General features: G+C 47.5%; 1 protein-coding gene across 1 annotated transcript; it reads right to left on the bottom strand.

Annotated features, from left to right (window-relative positions):
- Window positions 1-1627: 1627 nt before the first annotated feature.
- UBL7 (ubiquitin like 7) lies at window positions 1628-17999 on the bottom strand. Its single transcript, XM_081876518.1, has 11 exons — window positions 17860-17999; window positions 10625-10870; window positions 9694-9813; window positions 9372-9454; window positions 9138-9222; window positions 7353-7410; window positions 6708-6841; window positions 6481-6530; window positions 3810-3977; window positions 3081-3203; window positions 1628-2248 (listed from the first exon to the last, which is right to left on the bottom strand). The coding sequence occupies exons 1-11, from the start codon at window positions 17921-17923 to the stop codon at window positions 2111-2113; spliced, it is 1269 nt and encodes a 422-aa protein (XP_081732644.1). The 5' UTR covers window positions 17924-17999; the 3' UTR covers window positions 1628-2110.
- Window positions 18000-19822: the final 1823 nt, after the last annotated feature.

The following is a 19822-nucleotide window of genomic DNA, read 5'->3' as shown; positions in this document are numbered from 1 at the left end:
TACTTCCGGGTTTCGCCGCTCGTGCATGCGCAGACGCGCAAAATGATGTCACACGCATGCACAGAAGCGGCGAATCGCAACCTGCACGTGCACAGATGTGCCACTGCGGGTTGCACTCTATTCAACGGATCCCATTCGCAACCAGAGGTACCAGTGTAATGCAAATTAACACAGCTAATTTTATATTTTCTTAATGGGTTTATTAATGTATTGATTTTATTTTTTAACAGAGGATAGTCTGTTACTCCATGCACCACCAGAAGATGTCCACTGGAATCACCTGCATATTTAAACCTACACCTCAGGCAGAGATCTTTCCCATTCACCTGCTACCTGATCTTTTCAAAAAATCCAGGAACTGGAGATGCCATAATTGAAACTCGGTCCTTTTGCATGCATGAAGCAGGCACTCTGCACTCAGCTACAGTCCCTGCCTTAATCCTGATCTGCCTTCTGTCCTCCCATTAGAACACCAGAAGGTCCTGCTGGATGAGGCCAATGGCCCATCTGGCCCAACCTCCTGTTCTCACAGTGGACAACCAGGCGCCTGTGGGAAGCTTCCAAACAGGATCCAAGCACAAGAGAAACCCTCTCCCCTCCTGTGGTTTGCAGAAACTAGCATTCAGAAGCATTGCTGCCTCTGACCGTGGAGGCATGGGGGCTAGTAGCCATCGATCCCATGTAAAGAAAATGAAGGTACATTCTTTCACCTCTGGTGGACATGCCCAAGGATTAAGGCTTTCTGGGAAATGATATATAATGAAATGAAAAAGGTATTTAAATATACCTTCTTGAAGAAACCAGAAGCCTTTCTCCTGGGTATGGTTAGCCATGTGGTGTTAAAGGAGGATAGAACTTTTTTTATGTATGCTACTACAGCAGCAAGGATTCTTATTGCAAAGTATTGGAAGACACCAGATCTACCCACCCTGGAAGAATGGCAGATGAAGATGACAGATTATATGGGACTGGCAGAGATGACTGGCAGAATCCGAGACCAGGACAAAGAGACAGTGGAAGAAGATTGGAAGAAGTTTAAAGACTACCTTAATAAACATTATAAAATTAATGAAGGCTAGAAAGATATGAGTTTAAAAATTAGTGGTTTGCAGGGGTGTTGTTAAGGAAAAAGAACAGAATTATCAAAAACTATGGGAAATATGGGAATGGATTTGCTGATAAGATAAATGAGATTGGAATACAGAGGGGGGAGGGGGGAGGAGGTCGGGGAAATTAGGTTTAGAAAATAAGGTTTGAATTTATACATGTTTTTTGTTTTTGTTTATGTATGTTTTTATTGTTGTTTGTGTTTATATGTCTTTTATTGGAAACTTTAATAAATATCATTTTTTTAAAAAAAAAAAAATAGTAACCATCGATCCCCCTCTCCTCCATGAATTTGTCCAATCCTCTTCTAAAGCTGTCAGGTGGCCAGCCCTGTCTCTTGAGAGAGCCAGATCCATGCTTTAACTGTGCACTCCACGAAAAACTCCCATTTTTAAGGTGCTCTAAAACTTCCAACATTCAGCTTTGCTGGATGCCCACTCTTGTTTCATGAGAGCGCTAGGCGGCTGTCAGCTGGGCACCAGAGGCTCAAAACCTTAATGGACAACAGAAGCACAGCCTGTTGGGAGAAGGTCAGCTTTAATTAAGGTGCCTGAGAGTCATACAAACTAGACAAGAGTCATGAACTCAGGAGGAAAAAGCATGCAAGTTATTCAGAACGATGGAGGATCCCTTCAGAGAGGGCAGGGCCCGATCTTCTTCCAGAGGGGAACATGGGCACCCAGCTGTCTGAGGTGCAGAGTCTTTTCACCCAGCCCTGGAAGCAGCTGCTGCTTCATCACAATCCATCCCAAAGTCAGAGCTTCTGCCTTGTTGCTGTCCATCAGCCCCTCTGCCTTAAAAAGGCTTTTCTTCAAACAAGGAAAAGTGGAGGGTGGGGGAGATTGTGGGCTGGCCCAGTGCAGCGTGGACGGAGATCAGGGCAATGATGGGTGCTGGGTGCCCAAAGACGGGCTCAGTGGGTGCAGGGATCAAGCGCAATAGAATAACCTCCCAGGGTCCAAGGCCTCTCCGTCAGAGGCACACAGGTAAGCATGCAGAGAGATTAGGGGGCTCCTCCAGCAAATATGAGCTCCAGAGCGGCCTGGATATCCCCCCCAGTGGCCTGGAGGGCTCGGAGGCTCAGCTCGTCGTCGTGGATGCCCATGTCCCGCAACTGCTGCAGCTGCAGCTGCCACTGGCTCTGTAGGTGGAAGAGAGGGAAGGAGCAGAGTTAGCCCAAGTCCCCACACAGTCAAGTGGGATGGCTGGATTTGGAGGGGCAGTGGGAGAGAACCAGAGCCAGGGCTGCAGAAGCTGGCACAGTGCTCTTGGGCAAGTCAGTGGTTGCCAGTTCATTTCCAGGCCTAAATGACTCAGGCCCCAAATACCTGAGGCCTCCTTCCTGACAGGCACTTTTGGGTGGGTGCTGAAATCAGCAGAGGAGGCCCTCTTGGCAGTTCCTCTGCCTGCAGGGATGGGGGACAAGGGGAGAGGGCCTTCTCCGTGGTTTTAAATGTTGTGTTTAATGCTATAACCTGCCCTGGGACCTTAATCAATCAAGTTAATCGTCTGCCTGACCCACCTCATAAAGCTGCTCAGGGAGAAGGAGGGGGCACACGGAGGCTGCAGAACACTAGGCTTAACTCACAGGAAATCCCCAGGGCAAATCCAGGTCTGCCTGCAATCACCTCAGGCAGCCTCAGGCTTGGCTTCCCTGGCCCTGCTGGGTTGTCATGAAACTAAATGCTCACTTGAATTAGCTTCAAGCAGGGGAGACAGAGTAGGGGAGAGATAAAGAAATTGGGCAAGTTGCTAGCCCTGAGCCTAACCCATCTTGCGTAGGGTGGTTAAAGAGGATGTAATGTCACCAGGGTTGATTTATTTTTTAATTACATTTCCACCCCACTCTTTCTCCCAAAGGAGCCCTCCTTGTAAAAGTGGCTTGTGCACTGCCCAGGCCACCAAAGCAAGGACGGCTTCGGCCAAGCCGACTGCGCCACTGGGGCGGGCAGGTGCGCCTGAAGGTTACGGACCTGGAGGTTTGGCTGCCCGGAAGCCTGCAAGGCGTGCTGCAAGGCCTGGCTGAAGAGGTCATTGGTGATGGGCGTTCCTGACTGGACGCTGGAGGACATCGGAGACGTGCCTGAAGAATGCCCCTGGGAAAAGGAAGAGGAAGAAGAAGATGCTTTTGGTGCATAGAAGGGAATGGAGGATTTCCCATTATAGGTCTCTTTACCGCAGAGGTGGAGAAACCTGTGGCTCTACAGGCAATATTAGACTCCAAGCCCAGCAACCAGGGCCAGCAAAGTCAATGGTCAGGGTGAATGGGAGCTGGAGGCCACCAATAGCCCCTGGAGGGCCACAGCTGCCTCATCCCTGTTACAGGGGGAGCAGAATATTCCCCTCCGAAGTTCCTGTACCACTAAGGCAGTGCTTTGTGTCTCAGAGGGCACTGTAAGGAGGTGACCCACAGGGCCCAAGCCCCAGGGCTTCTTCTGCCAGGCCCCTCCCACCCCTGGCCTCCAGCACATTGTTGATGAGGGGAATGTGGCCCTCAGCTAGAGAATAAACCCCTCACCCTTGGCATAGAAGCACATGTGTGTTTACAGCATGGGCAGGAAACGGGCCTGCACCCCAGGTCTTTTTAATACCATAGAATCCTAGAGTTGGGAGGCCCTCCCAAGGTCATCTAGTCCAACCCCCAGGAATGCCTCTGGAAGGTGCCCAACAGCATCCAGCCGCACCCCATGCTTCCCCTTTACCTGGGTCCCGGGGGTCGGAGTGTGGGAGCTGCTCTCAGGGGTACTGGCCAGAGCCAGGGCCGTCGCCAATTCGCTCTGGGTGATGGGCCGGGGGCCGGCTGCCCCAGTGTAGCCAAGGGACGCCGGGCGGGACCCAGAGGTGCTGCTGGAAGGTGTGGTCCTTGTGCTCTGGAGGGGAAAGAGGAAATGATGCGTTCATTTCAACTGCACAGCTGACTCCCCAACCCAAGCGAGCAGAGACCAGGAGCGGGACCTCCAGGTTCCGTTTTTTAAAGAGTGATTTCATTTCTGAACCAGTTGGGAACATACAGAATCCCCACTGGAGGAGTCTCTGCCTGACACAGAGACACCTGCTTCCTCTCTAGAAAGGAAATACTGAAGAGTTCTGGATAATCTTTGGATGACTTCATAGACTGGCTGCATTCGCACATCAGGATAAGCCAGCAAGCACTCAGCGCACTTAAGAGAAATTCATGGCGGAGAGGGCTATCAGTGGCTCCGAGCCAGGATGGCCGCACTCTGCCTCCACTGTTGGGAGCCGTAAATGGTTCTGAATACCAGTTGCTGGAAGGGGAGAGGCTCTTGTGCTCGGATCCTGCTTGTGGCTTCCTGCAGAGACATCTGGTGGGCCACAGTGAGGGCAGCATGTTTGACTAGGTGGGCCATTGGCCTGATTCTGCAGGGCTATTCTAACATTCATTCTGCTCCTACTTCACTTCTCTCGCAATGCAAACAACAGGAGGAATCAGCTTCTAGACTCTTGCTATTTTTGAGTGCAATTCAGTTGCATCCTGGCAAATCCAGTTGATACAGAGCTCCTGCCAACTGCCCAGCATAAGAAAGGCCTTTCTGGATCAGACCTGAAGCCCCTGGGAAGCCCACCAAGACAGCTGTTTTTACCCCAAGCACCTGGTATTCGGTGGTATAGGCTGTGTTTTGAACAAGGCAGCTCAAGAACTTGAGAGTCAGAGGCGTATGTTTTTGCTCTGAGAGATTCCCATTCAATGCTGAAAAATCTAAGTAGCACTTAATATTTAAAAGGCACTCCAAAATATAAAAAAACGGCAGCTCTCTCCCAAAGCTTACAAGTCATATCAAATTCAACCCCAACGTATTTTTAAGGCAATGTGTCGTCTTGCTGCATATCCATTAACAGATGACATATTTCAACTTTTTGAATGAAAAGGAGAGGGGACATGATCAAGGCATAACATTAGGCACAGTGCAGAAAGCTTTTCTCCCTCTCTCACAATCCTGTAACTCAGGACCATCCAATGAAACCGAATTGTGAGCAATTCAAAACGAAACGAAACACTAGGAATCCCTCCAAGCAGAGTGAAACTACTGAATTTGCTGTAAGAGGTAAGCATTGCTGATAACATGAGCAGCTTTTTGAACAATTTAGACACATTCATGGGGAATAAAGCTACCAATGGCTATGTGATGGCCTGGGAATCTGATTCAGAAGCTGCACCTGAGGAGTCCCAGCCTACACAGGAGTCCCCGCCTCCAGGGCCGGCTGAGCCGGAGCAGGGGCTTAAATCTGAAGGGCCTGCACCTGTGCCGGGTCCCCAGGCGCAGACACCAGATGTATCCACTCTGGCTCCGGAGGTGATCGAGGACCCATTGCATGCAGGTGCGCCTCTCCCAGCCCTGTCAGGGGAAGGTGAGGCTGCCTCTGGGTCCAGTAACGCTTCAGCCTCTCCTGAGCTACAGAGGCTCAGGGCAGAGAGGCGGAGGGAACTGGGTTCTCTCAGGAGGAGTGCTCGCCTTAAGGCCAGGAGAGGCGGGTCACCTGTGGGCGGGGACCGCCCCTGGCCTCAGAGGAGATAAAGGCCAGTCAGCCCAGTCCCAGGTTGCGGGAGCAACAATGTTGGAAACCTGTTTCTGCTAGCACCCAGACCTGTTTTTCCGGAGTTCCCGACCATGCCCAGCTTCTTGCTTTGGATCCCGCTTCCCCCTTGGTGGACAGTCTCCAGACCCTCGGCCCAGGACCAGACTTTGACCACGCCTCACGGTAACCCCCCTCCCCCCCGGAACCAGCACAGGCTATTTGCCAGGGCAACTGTGTGCTGAACTCTGGTAACAGAGGCCGTATGCTTCCAAATGTCAGTTGATGGCCACCACAACTGGGTTAAGTAAAGTCGCCCTCCTGTCCTGCAGGTTGGCTTGTCAGAAGAAGCATCTGGTTGGCCCCGTGGTTTCCCACATGTCAGGAGCTCAGCCTACACTAGAGGAGGACCCTGGCAGAGACACATGCCCGACTGGCATGTTCCCTCTCTCCTGGTCGATCCTAGGGATCCGCAGTGTCTTCGCAGTTCATGCGTGACAGACCTCAGCAACTCAGCATTTTGGCTAATCTACTTTATTTACATATAAACACACACGGAGCTCTGCAACATGGCTCCCTCTCTCTCTAGCATCAGACAGTAAAAAAAGAACCAAGGACAATAGTCCCACCTTACGGAACACAGTAACACAAACATCCTGCCTCCGTCACTTCCCACTCTGTGGAGTCAAAACATGCACCGACATGTGATAGACATAAATCCCATGACTGCAATCATGGAGCAGAAATTCTAACAGAACAGGAGGCAGGACTGGATGGTCCTTTGGCCTCGTGTCCTTCACAGGGGCACCCAACGCAACTCTCAGGTCTTTTCAACATTACCTGATGGAAATCGTCTTCATCATCAGAGAGACCTTCAAACAGGAAGCCACCTGCCCAAGGAAAGAGACCAGAGGGAAGGACAAGGTTCTCCTCAAACTCAGGTACCATTCAATACAAATTCTGATGTGCGAACTCCCCATTTTAGAATTACAAAACATCGGAACTGCACTACATTTGCCTCTCAGCCCCTCAGAGATCTGTGCCCCACGCAGGAGCGCCTCGTTCACCTGGCATGTCCCGGTAGGAGCTGGAAGGCATGCTGTGTGAGGAGGTCTCTCCCGTAGGCAAGGGGGTGCTGCTGGCCACGGAGTGGAGAACCAGGATAATGGCATTCACCAAGGCAGGGTGGGATGGGATGAGCCTAGAAAGAGTGGCAAGAACAAGTAAGCTGGGGGAGGCCCAACAGCCACAGGACCCCCCAAGGACATCTACCCCAGCCCCACCAATGGCAGAAACCAGCTCCTACAACAGCCCTGATAGGTAGGCCATCCAGACTTAACAAAAAATTCTAACAAAATAAAGTTGCCTTCTTCCGTAGCAGCCTTTTCCGCTGCCCAACAGCTTGTGATATTAAAAAATTCCTAAAGTTCTTACTAAAACATTGTTCCAGTCCAAGTTCATCAATTTGAACTCAACAATTCAGAAACAAAATGGTTCAGTAACTCAGAACTGGTTGAGATGCCTTCACATAGGGAAATAGGTGCCAACTACAAAAAAATCAGCACCACAAAAATCTTTACCCTTTTTTTCAGGGGCAGGGGCAAAAGATTTGAAGTTTGACAGGAAATCTGTTTTGTCTGTGAAAATCTCTCTCCGGAGTGACTCAGGAGGACACCAGGACTCAGGTCTATGATGCTTAAACAAAAACTTACGTGTCCAACATATTCGGGTCAGCAAAGACAGAGAAAAGATCCTTATCCTGCAAGACACCTGTCAGACAAAGAAATTATTGTATTCAACAAGAAAAATCTGTAACATCCTATCCACCAATAAATATTATTATTATTATTATTAAATTTACATACTGCAGAATTTATATACTTCAGAAGAAAACTTACCGGTATATACTTCAGAAGATCTCAGGGTGGTGCACAGGAATATGTGAGCAGTGTTAGAAACTGGTACAGTGGAACCTCAGGTTGCGAACGTGATCTGTGCGGGAGGCATGTTCGCAACCCACAGCATTCGCAACCAGCTATGCACGCACAGGTTGCACTTCTGTGCATGTGTCAAAACCTGGAAGTAACCCATTCCGGTACTTCTGGGTTCGGCGCAGTGCACAACCCAAAAACACATGACCTGAAGCGTCTGTAACCCAAGGTACCACTGTATATGAAAGCTAGGAGCTAAATGGCACAATGAACCTAGGTTATGGGTGCAACAACAGAATGTCTAGGCACACTTTTTTATAACATGAATACAAAGCCGAAAATGCATGAACTACAGCTAAAATATTATGTTCATTTTTCGCGCGGTCTAGTCCTCCCCCTGCCCACCCCTCTATTATTCTTAAAAGAGTCTCTTCTCCAGACTTCAGTGAGTAACTGAAAGCGGGGAGGCAGAAGAAGGTCCTCCTTTCCTTCCACTCTGCAGTTTTAACCTGCAATACCGTGGTCAGAGCTCAGAAACTACTAACACTAATGAAATTCCCTGTCACAAAATGCGCCTAGAACAATGGGAGTTTTGAACACCATCTGTGAGCCCTGTAGAGGAAACCCCTTCCTTAAAAAGTGCAAACCTGAAGCCTGTAAGCAAAACAGACCTACACTGACTTGGCATGAAGCAATCAATCCTACCAGTCAGGAAGCAAAATATAATTGGAAATCTCATTAATTTAGTGTTTTCCTAGGGGTAGGGGTAGTGCAACAACATTTTGCTGCAGCCCCCAGCACATTTACTTGGAAAGAAGATCCGCTGAAACCACAAGGACCTCCTTTCAACTGAAAGTACTAAAGATTAGAGCACTGAATGATAGAACTGCAGAGTCATCTAGTACAACTCCCTGCAATGCAGGAATCACAGCTAAAGAATCCGCAGCAGATGGCCTCTGAGGATACAGCAGAAACACTCCTAGATCAAATCAAAAGTCCTCCTTTTCCAAAATCCTACTTCCCAAATGGGTCCATTGGTGTATCCCACTGGTCCCGGCCCCCCTCCCTAAACTTGTATTCAAGGGTTCCATCTAATCACCACCCCCTCTATTTCCAGTCTACAGAGGGAGAGCCCTGTCACTTACTTTGCCATCACCCACCAAATTGGCACCACTCTTGAACAAGGGGGAAGTCCAAGAAAACTCAGAGGAACCCCAAGGTATGTATAAGTACATTTTGGCGGTGAGAACCCCATAAAAAATCAGCCCAATGTGGACTGAGCGTGCTCAGTGGGCATAACATGCTGACTGACAACCTGGTTTGGGGAGGTGGTCAGAAAACTGGATGATAAGGGGAATTGATGGCAGTATCCAGACAGAAGGAAGGCAGGCCTGATTGCAATGCTTCTGGTACCTGCAGTAGGTGGTAGGAGGGGTTTGAAGAAGACAAGACAGGTTGACCTCACACAGTTAAATCCTAAGTGTCAAACTTTTGCCAGCTCAGGTATGACAGCCTGAGATAAACACAGAATGGCAGTGTCTTTGCCTACACACCAAGCCTACCTACCCAAAGCGACTGGGTCGCTGCTGAGGCCAGGGGTAGCAACAATGATCTGATCAAGCGACTCCTTGTTCCCCAGCATCTTGAAGACCTGCGTGGGGGACACAGAGAAATCAGCAAGGCTGACAGAGAAAGCCACAAGCTGCCTTTGAGAACAGCAGCAGCAACGTATCGGCGCTTCCCACTTCCCTGTGAAAGGGGCGCAGCGGGCCCAGGAAGGGCAGCGTCAGCCATGCTCACCGAATCCCTGAAGACAGGACTGCTGTGCAGAGCGGTGTGCAGGACCCGGAACTCCCGGACTGCGGCAGCTTTGTCCACTGGCTCTGGGGGGAAGAAGGGCAGAGCAAGAGATCAGACACTCGGTGGAATCAGTCAGCAAAAGACGACAGCAGCAGCAGCAGGCATCCATGAGACAAGGGTCAAGCATATTCTGCAATTCCACTGTCTGAGGTGCCAGAAGGGGACACAGAGCAGGGATTTGATGATGCAGCGACATCTTGGCTTTCATGAGCCATGCGCTGGATCAGTGGTTCCCAATGTTTTTGGTCCCATCCCGGCTTACCTGGCTTCTGTTCTGGCTCTGGCCAGGACTTTCGGAGGACATGGACTGTGGAGCCGGACTGGATGCCATAGAATTCAAGTGTCTGATCATCCCGCAGCTTCCGTCCACAGTAGATCAGATCTGAAAGGCAGGCAGGCAGTGCAGCATGGCACACGTGAAAAAGCTGGGCTTGTGGGCCGGGGAGGTACCAGCACCATTTTCTGAACCAGAGCTGGACAACATGGTGCCCCCCTCCAGATGTCTGATTGTTTGTTTTATAAAAATTAATACACTGGTTGATTGTAAAAAGAAAAAACCCTGAAAGTGCTTTGCAAAAAGGTAAAACATAAGATCAAGATCAATTTATAATTTACAAGAACATTTTAGCAGACACCAAAAGGAATACAGTGAAGGTGCCTGCTTGAGATCAATAGGCAGGGAGTTCCAGAGTTTAGGTGCTGCCACACTAAAGGATTGAGTTCTTACAAATCTGGAGTGGGTCTTGTGTGGCGCCTGTAATAGGGTGAATTCAACCAATCAAAGCTGTTGAACGGGCACATGCAGGGCAAGGAGATCTCATGGGCACACTGGTCCCTAGTTGCTAAGTGCTTTCTAGTAACACCATGGATTTGGCCTCGTTTTTGGAGTCCAACGCCCATCAGCAACAACAATCATGACCAGTGGTCAGGGATGGTGGAAGCTGGCGTTCAACAACGGCTACACCTACACGAAACAGGGTGGTTAGCCTTGTCTCTGAGAGACCTGGATTCTTCTTCCCTGGAACTCCAGGAACTGTAGCTCTGTGAAAGGAATGGGGTGCAGGTCTCTACATTTCCCAGGATTCTTTGGGGGAAGCCATGACACAGCTTGTGTGGCCAGGGCATTTCATGACCTTGAGTTCTGATGATGGTGATGATGATGATATGGCAGGAAGTTAAGAACAGCAGCTCACCAATGAGTTCCGGGTCGGGGACAGATTCCTGCAGCTTCCCTGTGATGAGCTGCTTCAGGTAGGAGATGCTGCAGCCCCCCAAGGGCCACTCGCCCAGCTCCGTTTCTGGCAGGCGCAAAATGGACTTGGGAGCCAGCGGCTGATCTGCCAGCTTGACTGCGATGTAGCACTCAGAGAGAGCCATGGCGTCCGATTCCCTGGGAGGACTTGGTCCGGTGAGGCCCCAATCTGAGCTCCAAGAGGAATCTGTAAAAGGAACACAGGGAGCTGCCTTTTACTGAGTCAGACCATGGGCTCATTGAGCTCAGTACTGCCTACACTGCCTGGCAGCAGCTCCCCAGGGTTTCAGGCAGGGGTTTGCCTATTTGGAGATGCCAGGAGGGGTTGACCTTGGGACTTTCTACATGCAAAACAGGTCCTCTGCCAATACGCTACAGCCCTTCTACATAAGGAATGTCTCCCCCGAAGGGCACCACTAACCGTGGTGTAACCTCCCTCCCAACTGCCCTTAGCACTGGTTGGGTGCAAACTGTATCACCTGAGCAGCAAAAGTGATTCCGTGCCCTCACCTTGGACACCAATTCTAGGCCAAAGTAGCAAGGACAGCAGCTGCAGACATCACAGCACACCCAGCTGCAGGGGGGGGCAGACAGGAGTTCAGAATAAGCTCAGGCTTGCAAGAGAGGTTAAAAATAATTTTTAAAAGGTCTCTCTGGCTACTTTCAAAGCAAGAGGAAGAAAAAGAAGGATGTAGTCCTCTCTGTGAAGAAGACAGAGAAATGCTTCTTGGGGGACGGAGAGAAGGCAGAACTGCTCAACAACTACTTTGCCTCTGTCTTCACCCAAAAGGAAAGTAGTGCCCAACTTGGTCTATGAGACTTAGAAAAGGATGCTGTGATTACTAAGACCTAGCATGGGTTTCTCAAAGTCATGCCAGAAAGTTTCTCAAAGTCATGCCAGAAAAATCTCTCTGCTTTTTTTGGGATAGTTACAAGATTGGTGGATCATGGGAATACAGTGGTGCCCCGCAAGACGAATGCCTCACAAGACGAAAAACCCGCTAGACGAAAGGGTTTTCCGTTTTTTGAGGCGCTTCGCAAGACGAATTTCCCTATGGGCTTGCTTCGCAAGAAGAAAGCCCATAGGGAAATCTCCGGGGACCTCTTTTAAATGCTGGCGGTGGGGAGCAAAGCCTTTCCCCCCCCTCCGGCCTTCAGAAGAGGTCCAGGAAGGCCGGCGGGGGCCGAAAGGCTTTGCTCCCCACTGCCAGCTTTTTAAAAGCGGTCTGGGATAGCAGGGAAGCGCTTCCCGGTATCCCGGACGGCTTTTGAAGGCAGGCGGCGGGGGGGAGCAAAGACTTTCGCCCCCCACCGGCCTTCAGAAGAGGTCCTGGACCTCTTCTGAAGGCTGGCGGGGGGCGAAAGTCTTTGCTCCCCCCCCCCGCCTTCCCGGGGGCTTTAAAATCGCCCCGGGACAGCGGAGAAGTCCGCTGTCCGGGGCAATGTTAAAATGCTGGTGGGCGGCAGCGCTGCCGCCCACCAGCATTTTAAAAACCCCCGGGACAGCGGAGAAGTCCTCTGCTGTCCCGGGGTTTTTTAAAATGCTGGGGGTGGGAAGAAAAGCCCTTGTCCCCCCCCCCCAGCCTTCAGAAGAGGTCGGGGTACAGACTGTCCCCGGACCTGGACTGAAGGCGGTTTCCTTAGGAACGCATTGATTGATTTTCAATGCATTCCTATGGGAAACCGTGCTTCGCAAGACGAAAAACTCGCAAGACGAAAAAACTTGCGGAACGAATTAATTTCGTCTTGCGAGGCACCACTGTACTGTGGACGTTGTGTATCTTGATTTCTGTAAGTCTTTTAGCAAAGTCGCCCATATTTTTGCGAAGAATCTGGTAAACTTTGGGCTGGATGAGGTTACTTTTAGGTGGATTTGTAGCTGGTTGATTGACGGAACTCAAAGAGTGCTCACAAAGGGTTCCTGGAAAAAAGGGACAAATGGGTTATTGCAGAGTTCTGCCTTGGGCCCGTTGTTGTTCAACATCTTTATAAACAGCGTGGATGAAGGAATTGAGGGGTGCTTACCGTATTTTTCGCCCTATAGGATGCACTTTTCCCCCTCAAAAAATGAAGGGGAAATGTGTGTGCGTCCTATGGGGCGAATGCAGGCTTTCTCAGCCCTACTGAAGTTGCTAGGGATTAAATCTGTGACCATCGGCATACAAAGCATGTGCTCTAGCATTGGGCTACGGCTCTTCCCTAAGGAACCACATAACTGCAAAACAAACCCACATATTTATTTTTTCTATTAAAATGTGACCTGGGGGAGCGTGTCTTATTATGACCTAGGAGAGACCAGTGCTCTAGTCGCCTAGGGTTGCCACTTGTCTTGTATAATACAGGACTGCCTCCTAATTCAATTTCATTTTAATGCTATGTCCTGTATGGATACAGTTTTGTCCTGTATTTCAGATCTTCTCTCTCTCTGCCAAGTTAGGGATCCTTTCCAAATACATGAGTTTGAATGGGTGTGTGAAATGTCATGTATTTCAGCTCCGGAAAGCCAAGCACAGACAGATTTACAAATTCATGTGTATGTGTGTATGTATTTGCGTGTGGCAAATTCCAGAGGAGCCATACTGTTAGGCTGCAATAGAATTTATGGAATTTACAGCAAGCTATGCTTTAAAAGAAAACTACATGAAAATGTTATATAGATGTTATCTAACACTGGGTAAATTGTCAATAATGTATAAATCAAAATCAAGTAAGTGTTGGAAATGCAAAGAGAAAAAGCATATTTATCTTGTAGTAAGCTTAAAGCTTACTGGGAAATGATATACAATGTACTGAAAAAGATGTTTAAAATAACATTTGTAAAATAACCAGAAGCTTTCCTTTTGAGAATTATAGGGGTAGAACTACCTAAAGAGTATAGAAATTTATTCATGTATGCAACTAAAGCGGCAAGAATGTTACTTGCCCCAAAATGGAAAGAAGTCCCGACAAAAGAAAAATGGATACAAAAACTTATGGAATATGCAGAAATGGTGAAACTTACCAGAAAAATAAAAAATCAAGATAATTCACTTTTTATAAAATAATAGAAATGGCTTGTTGAATATTTACAAACTGTAAACAGATAGGGCCATTGGCAGGATTCATTATACATCTTTAGGTGCCAGGCAAAAACGTTCCTTTTTAACCAGGCCATTGGTTTACCTGATCGACATCCTATGCTCTTTTAAAACGTGGCTCTTTTTTGGAGGTGTGTTATTGGGTTATTGTTTTGATTTTGATTTTATAAATTGTGATCTTTTCTGTGAACCGCCTTAAGACCTCTGGGTATAGCGCAGTAAATAAATTCAATCAATCAATAGCAAAAATCTGCAGTTTTATGAGCATATATTTAAAGTAGATGAATAAAAAGATAAGTTAATTTAGAATATGCAGGAAATGTAAAAGAATAAATTTAAGGAACCGCAGAAAAAGGAGGAAGTCGAGTTTTGAAATGTTAGAATGATTGTAAAGCTACTGAAATGTATATAACTGAAAATCATTATATATGACACGGGTGAGCTCCCATTGCTCGGTCCCAGCTCCTGCCAACCTAGCAGTTCGAAAGCACACCATTGCAAGTACATAAATAGGTAGCGCTCCGGCGGGAAAGTGAACGGCATTTCCGTGCACTGCTCTGGTTTCTCCAGAAGCGGCTTAGTCATGCTGGCCACATGACCCGGAAAAACTTTCTGCGGACAAACACGGTCTCCCTTGGCCTGTAAAGCGAGATGAGCGCAGCAACCTGAGTCGTTTGCGACTGGACTTAACTGTCAGGGGTCCTTTACCTTTTTACTACTGTACAGTGGTACCTCAGGATAGGTACTTAATTTGTTCTGGAGGTCTGTTCTTAACCTGAAACCGTTCTTAACCTGAAGCACCACTTTAGCTAATGGGGCCTCCCGCTGCTGCCACGCCGCCAGAGCACAATTTCTGTTCTCATCCTGAAGCAAAGTTCTTAACCCGAGGTACTATTTCTCGGTTAGTGGAGACTGTAACCTGAAGCGTCTGTAACCTGAAGCATATGTAACCCGAGGTACCACTGTATATAAATCTTGCAAGTTAATAACATTAATTTCTTTTAATGCATTAATGCTTCTTTCCCTATCCTTCAGCTAAAAGCCTGGATGTTCATCTGATGGGATTATTGGGGAAATGGCTGGACTAAAGACCTCACTTCTGTACTTCCAAAATTGTTCTCTGTGTCGTTCGTGACTGGACCTAACTGTCAGGGGTCCCTTTACGTTTTATGTACAGTGGTACCTCCAGATGTGAACGGGATCCGTTCCGGAGGCCCGTTCACATCTAGAAGCAAACGTAACCCGCGTCTGCACGTCACATTTTGGCACTTCTGTGCATGACGTCATTTTGAGTGTCTGCTCATGCGCAAGCGGCAAAACCCAGAAGTAACGTACTCCATCACTTTCAGGTTGCCGCGGAGCGCAAATCGAACACGCTCATCTCGAAGCACATTCAACCTGAGGTATGACTGTATATGTAAATATAATTGCCTCCACCTTACCCTGTCCTGTATTTTGCTAGAACAAAGGCGGCAGCCCTACAGTCGCCCCCCACCCCACCCCAGTCCTTGAAGCTCTCACAGAAGAAGAAGAAGAAAGAGTCTGGATTTGATATCCCGCTTTATCACTGCCCTAAGGAGTCTCCAAGCGGCTAACATTCTCCTTTCCCTTCCTCCCCCACAACAAACACTCTGTGAGCTGAGTGGGGCTGAGAGACTTCAGAGAAGTGGGACAAGCCCAAGGTGACCCAGCAGCTGCATGTGGAGGAGCGGAGACACGAACCCGGTTCCCCAGATTACGAGTCTACCGCTCTTAAACACTACACCAGTGTTTCCCAACCGAGGGCCTCCAGCTGTTTTTGAACTACAATTCCCATCATCCCTGACCACTGGTCTTGCTAGCTAGGGATGATGGGAGTTGTAGTCCAAAAACAGCTGGAGGCCCAAGGTTGGGAAACACTGCACTACACCACACTAGCTCTCATCTCCTACTTGTGTGCAAGCAGCAGCGGGGACGGGGATCTCTCAGCTCCGAAGGGACGCTTCGCTGCCTATCAGAGCTGGAGTGCAAGCAGGAGGGGGCGAGGATCTCTCAGTTAAGCAAGGGAGAAGCCTCCCTTTCCAGCTGAGGGATCCCCGGCCCCGCTGCTGCTTGCACACAAGTAGGAATGCCGCTCAGAAAACTAGGTGGTTTTGGTAGAAATGATATAAAGGATTAAGTAAAAATGAGTTGATGAAATTGATGAAAGAAAGGACGTTAATTATAAATATATTAAATTAAATTATTTAAATGGAAATAAGGTTGGAAGGATTTGCTGAAAAAACGATTTGAACTAGAATACAAAATTGGGAGGTGTGAGGAGGTCAAGGAAATAAAGAAAGGAAGAAAGCTATGTAAAGGTTTAATCTGTTCTTTTTTTTTTAAGTGAATGTATTTTTATTTTTATTTTTTCTCTGTTGTTGTATTTTTATTTTTGTATTTTGTATTATTTTCTTTTTGTAACTCTTAAACTCTGAATAAATATTATATATATATAAAAAAAACAAGTAGGAATGCCGCTCTTGGCCCTCCACCACCTTCCATGCCTGACCCACCGCGCACCGCTTCCCCACCACCACCACCACCACCACCAAAGAACCAACAACTCCGGGGCTGCCCAGGCTCATGGAGAAAGCAGATAGGAGCCTCGGAGGAAGGGGAAATATTATATTATATATATAAAATAATAGTATATATAAATATATATATTATATTATATATATTATACAATATAATATATTATATAATATAATATATATTATATTATATATATAATATAATATAATATAATATATTATATATATATACATATATATAAATAATATATATAAAAAATATAAAATAATATTATATATATATATAAAAAAACAAGTAGGAATGCCGCTCTTGGCCCTCCTCCACCTTCCATGCCTGACCCACCGCGCACCGCTTCCCCACCACCACCACCGAAGAACCAACAGCTCGGAGGCTGCCCAGGCTCATGGAGAAAGCAGATAGGAGCCTCGGAGGAAGGGGAAATATTATATTATATATATAAAATAATAGTATATATAAATATATATATTATATTATATATATTATGCAATATAATATAATATATAATATAATATATATAGGTTTTGGTGTCCTCGGGTGTCTTCCCGTGTAAAAGTTGGGGTGTCTAGGCGATGACGAGTGAGACCTCGTCGAAACGTCGCCTAGACACCCCAACTTTTACACGGGAAGACACCCGAGGACACCAAAACCTGCATTCCTGTACCCGTGAAAATCTACGAAAGCAAATATAATATATATAATATATATAATATATATAATATAATATAATATAATATAATATAAATAATATATATAAAAAATATAAAATAATATTATATATATATATATATATATAAAAACAAGTAGGAATGCCGCTCTTGGCCCTCCTCCACCTTCCATGCCTGACCCACCGCGCACCGCTTCCCCACCACCACCACCAAAGAACCAACAGCTCGGAGGCTGCCCAGGCTCATGGAGAAAGGAGAAAGGAGCCTCGGAGGAAGGGGAAATATTATATTATATATATAAAGTAATATTATATATAAATATATATATTATATTATATATATTATGCAATATAATATAATATAATATATAATATAATATATATTATATATATAATATAATATAATATAATATAATATAATATAATATAATATAATATAATATATATAAATAATATATATAAAATATATAAAATAATATTATATATATATATATATATAAAAACAAGTAGGAATGCCGCTCTTGGCCCTCCACCACCTTCCATGCCTGACCCACCGTGCACCGCTTCCCCACCACCACCACCACCGAAGAACCAACAGCTCGGAGGCTGCCCAGGCTCATGGAGAAAGGAGAAAGGAGCCTCGGAGGAAGGGGAAAGTGGCCCACTGGCAGCCCCTTCCCCGCCTCAGCCTGGCCCACCTCGCGGGGTTGTTGTGGTGCGGATAAACCGGGGAGGGAGAGGCCTTTGGCTGTCCTCCTTGAGGCCCTTGGAGGAAAAGGGGGGCCACAAATGCCGTACAGAATAGCAGCGGCAGAAGCCCATTTCCCTACAAAATTCCCCCCTCCTTGCTCTGCCTACCGGGATGTTTACAGCCGACGGTCTCCTCCAGCCGGAAGCGCTTCCTTGACCCCGCGCGAGGCATGCTGGGGAGTGGAGTCCGCGCGGAGGAAGCGGCCTCGCGTCTCTCGCCTGGGCGGCCGCAGAGGGAAGAGGAGGGGCGACGGTAAGCTCCGCCCCCTCGCGAGTCGATCCGCAAGGCATCCTGGGAGCGGCGGTCCCAGCTCGGATGGTGGGGGGGGGGGGAGAAGACTGAAGCCCGTGGATCGGGGTAGAGCAGCGTCGTGACGTTCAGCGCCCGAGCCAATCGGAAAAGAGGAGGGTGCCAGGAGGGGCCAATAGGCCGGCGGGAATTCGGAGCTGCCGTGAGTTTTGAAAGAAGCTGGGCGCGCGATGTTTCTAATGCGCTTCTCTTCCTCAGTTACGGTAGTTGGAGGTCTAGCGCCTTTCGTCCTTGAATTGAGTTTTGCTTTTATTTTTAATGTCATTAGTGACTGCTTAAAGGAGTTGGAAGAGTGCAAGCTTTCTTCTTATATATATAATTTTTATTAATTTTTTCCTGTTTTACAATTTAGAATACTCATTTAAACATCCTTGAAATATCAGTGACTTCCCTTCTCTTTCCATGGTTCATTTTGCATATCATAAATTCCTGCATATTTTACATAAACTAAACCATTCAATATTCAGTTATTACATCCATCAAAACCTATTTACATTGTTGAATTTATCTTAATGCTGCCAACGTTTTCAAGTGTACACAATTCCCCCCCATATATTCAATAAACATTTTCCAATCTTCTTTAAACGTATGTTCTTGTTCTCTTAGTCTATATTTTAAGTCTGCAAACTTTCCTGCACTGCAGGGCAGTGGGTCTTCCTTCCAACTCTGAGATTATACCATAACAGAAAGAAAGAACCATGAATCACCACAGCCTAGAAGGAGAAAGGCACAAACATATTGTATCTGGTGACCAGTCCCCATTATTTGCATGATTTCCTGTTCTTAATAAAAATCTCATTATTAAAAGAAGTACAGTCATAACTCATGTTACGTTTGCTTCAGGTTGAGCATTTTCAGGTTGCATCCTGCAGCGACCCGGAAGTACCGGAAAGGGTTACTTCCAGGTTTCGCCGTTTGCACATGCGCAGATGCACAAAATGACATCACATGCATGTGCAGAAGCAGCAAATCGCAACCTGCACGCACACAGATGCGGGGTGCGTCCCTTTCAGGTTGCTAACGGGTCTCCGGAACGGATCCGTTCGCAACCAGAGTGAAATATACTCAGAGTCGCAAAGTGATTTCATGCTCTTTATTCAGCTCATAGTGGTGAGGAGGAATGAATGAATGTCCCCTCAAAGTATCTGCTTTATATACATTATTTACACAATGGGCTGCACATGATTGGCTAATTCCAGGATTCTACTGTAGGCCAATCAGGTTGTGGATTCACTTCTATCTGGAGCATGATTGGGTGGTTCCTGCTAACCAATCATACTGCTGCATTGTTCTAGGACCAATCAGACTGCTGCCTTTTGGAGCCTATTGTTCTAGGACCAATCAGACTGCTGCAGTTTGGATCCTATTCAACTCAGTACATAACACCCCTCCCCTCTAAGTTCCAGTCCTGCCTGGAAGGTCGCATTCATAGTCCTCAAGGTACGCTGGTGGCCTACGTGTGCGTTGCGGCCTGGGGTGTTCCCTGGTCCGGGGTTCAGGTTCTGGCTCGTGTTCCAAGGATGGGGCTGTTTGGTCTGGCGCAACCGGCTCGCTCAGTCGTGGTTCTGGTTCCGGTGTCCTTTCGGCCTCGCGGGTCCTCTCTGTATTTACTGATTCTGCCTCTCCTGCTTGCCCCTGCTGCTCTATGGGCCTCACTGCCCCACTGTTCCCTTGGGACTCCTCTGACCTGTCCTCCTCCTCCTGGTTTTCTCCCGGGAATCGTCGCCGTATCTGGTCGCAGTGGCGGCGCCAGCATTGCCC

The sequence above is a fragment of the Podarcis erhardii genome, assembly GCF_964252035.2.
Source record: "Podarcis erhardii genome assembly, chromosome: 9".
In the NCBI taxonomy this organism is placed as follows: Eukaryota; Metazoa; Chordata; class Lepidosauria; order Squamata; family Lacertidae; genus Podarcis; species Podarcis erhardii.
The sequence above is the reverse complement of the archived record's forward strand: the minus strand, read 5'-3'. Positions and strand labels throughout refer to the sequence as shown.

Coding starts and splice junctions, on each gene's coding strand:
- UBL7 (XM_081876518.1), bottom strand. CDS start 17,923: ATGCCTCGCGCGGGGTCAAGGAAGCGCTTCCGGCTGGAGGAGACCGTC. Junction 9,455..9,693: donor AGAGCCAGAACAGAAGCCAG/GTAAGCCGGGAT, acceptor TCTTCCCCCCAG/AGCCAGTGGACAAAGCTGCC. Junction 3,978..6,480: donor ATGAAGACGATTTCCATCAG/GTAATGTTGAAA, acceptor TTTCCCCTCCAG/AGCACAAGGACCACACCTTC.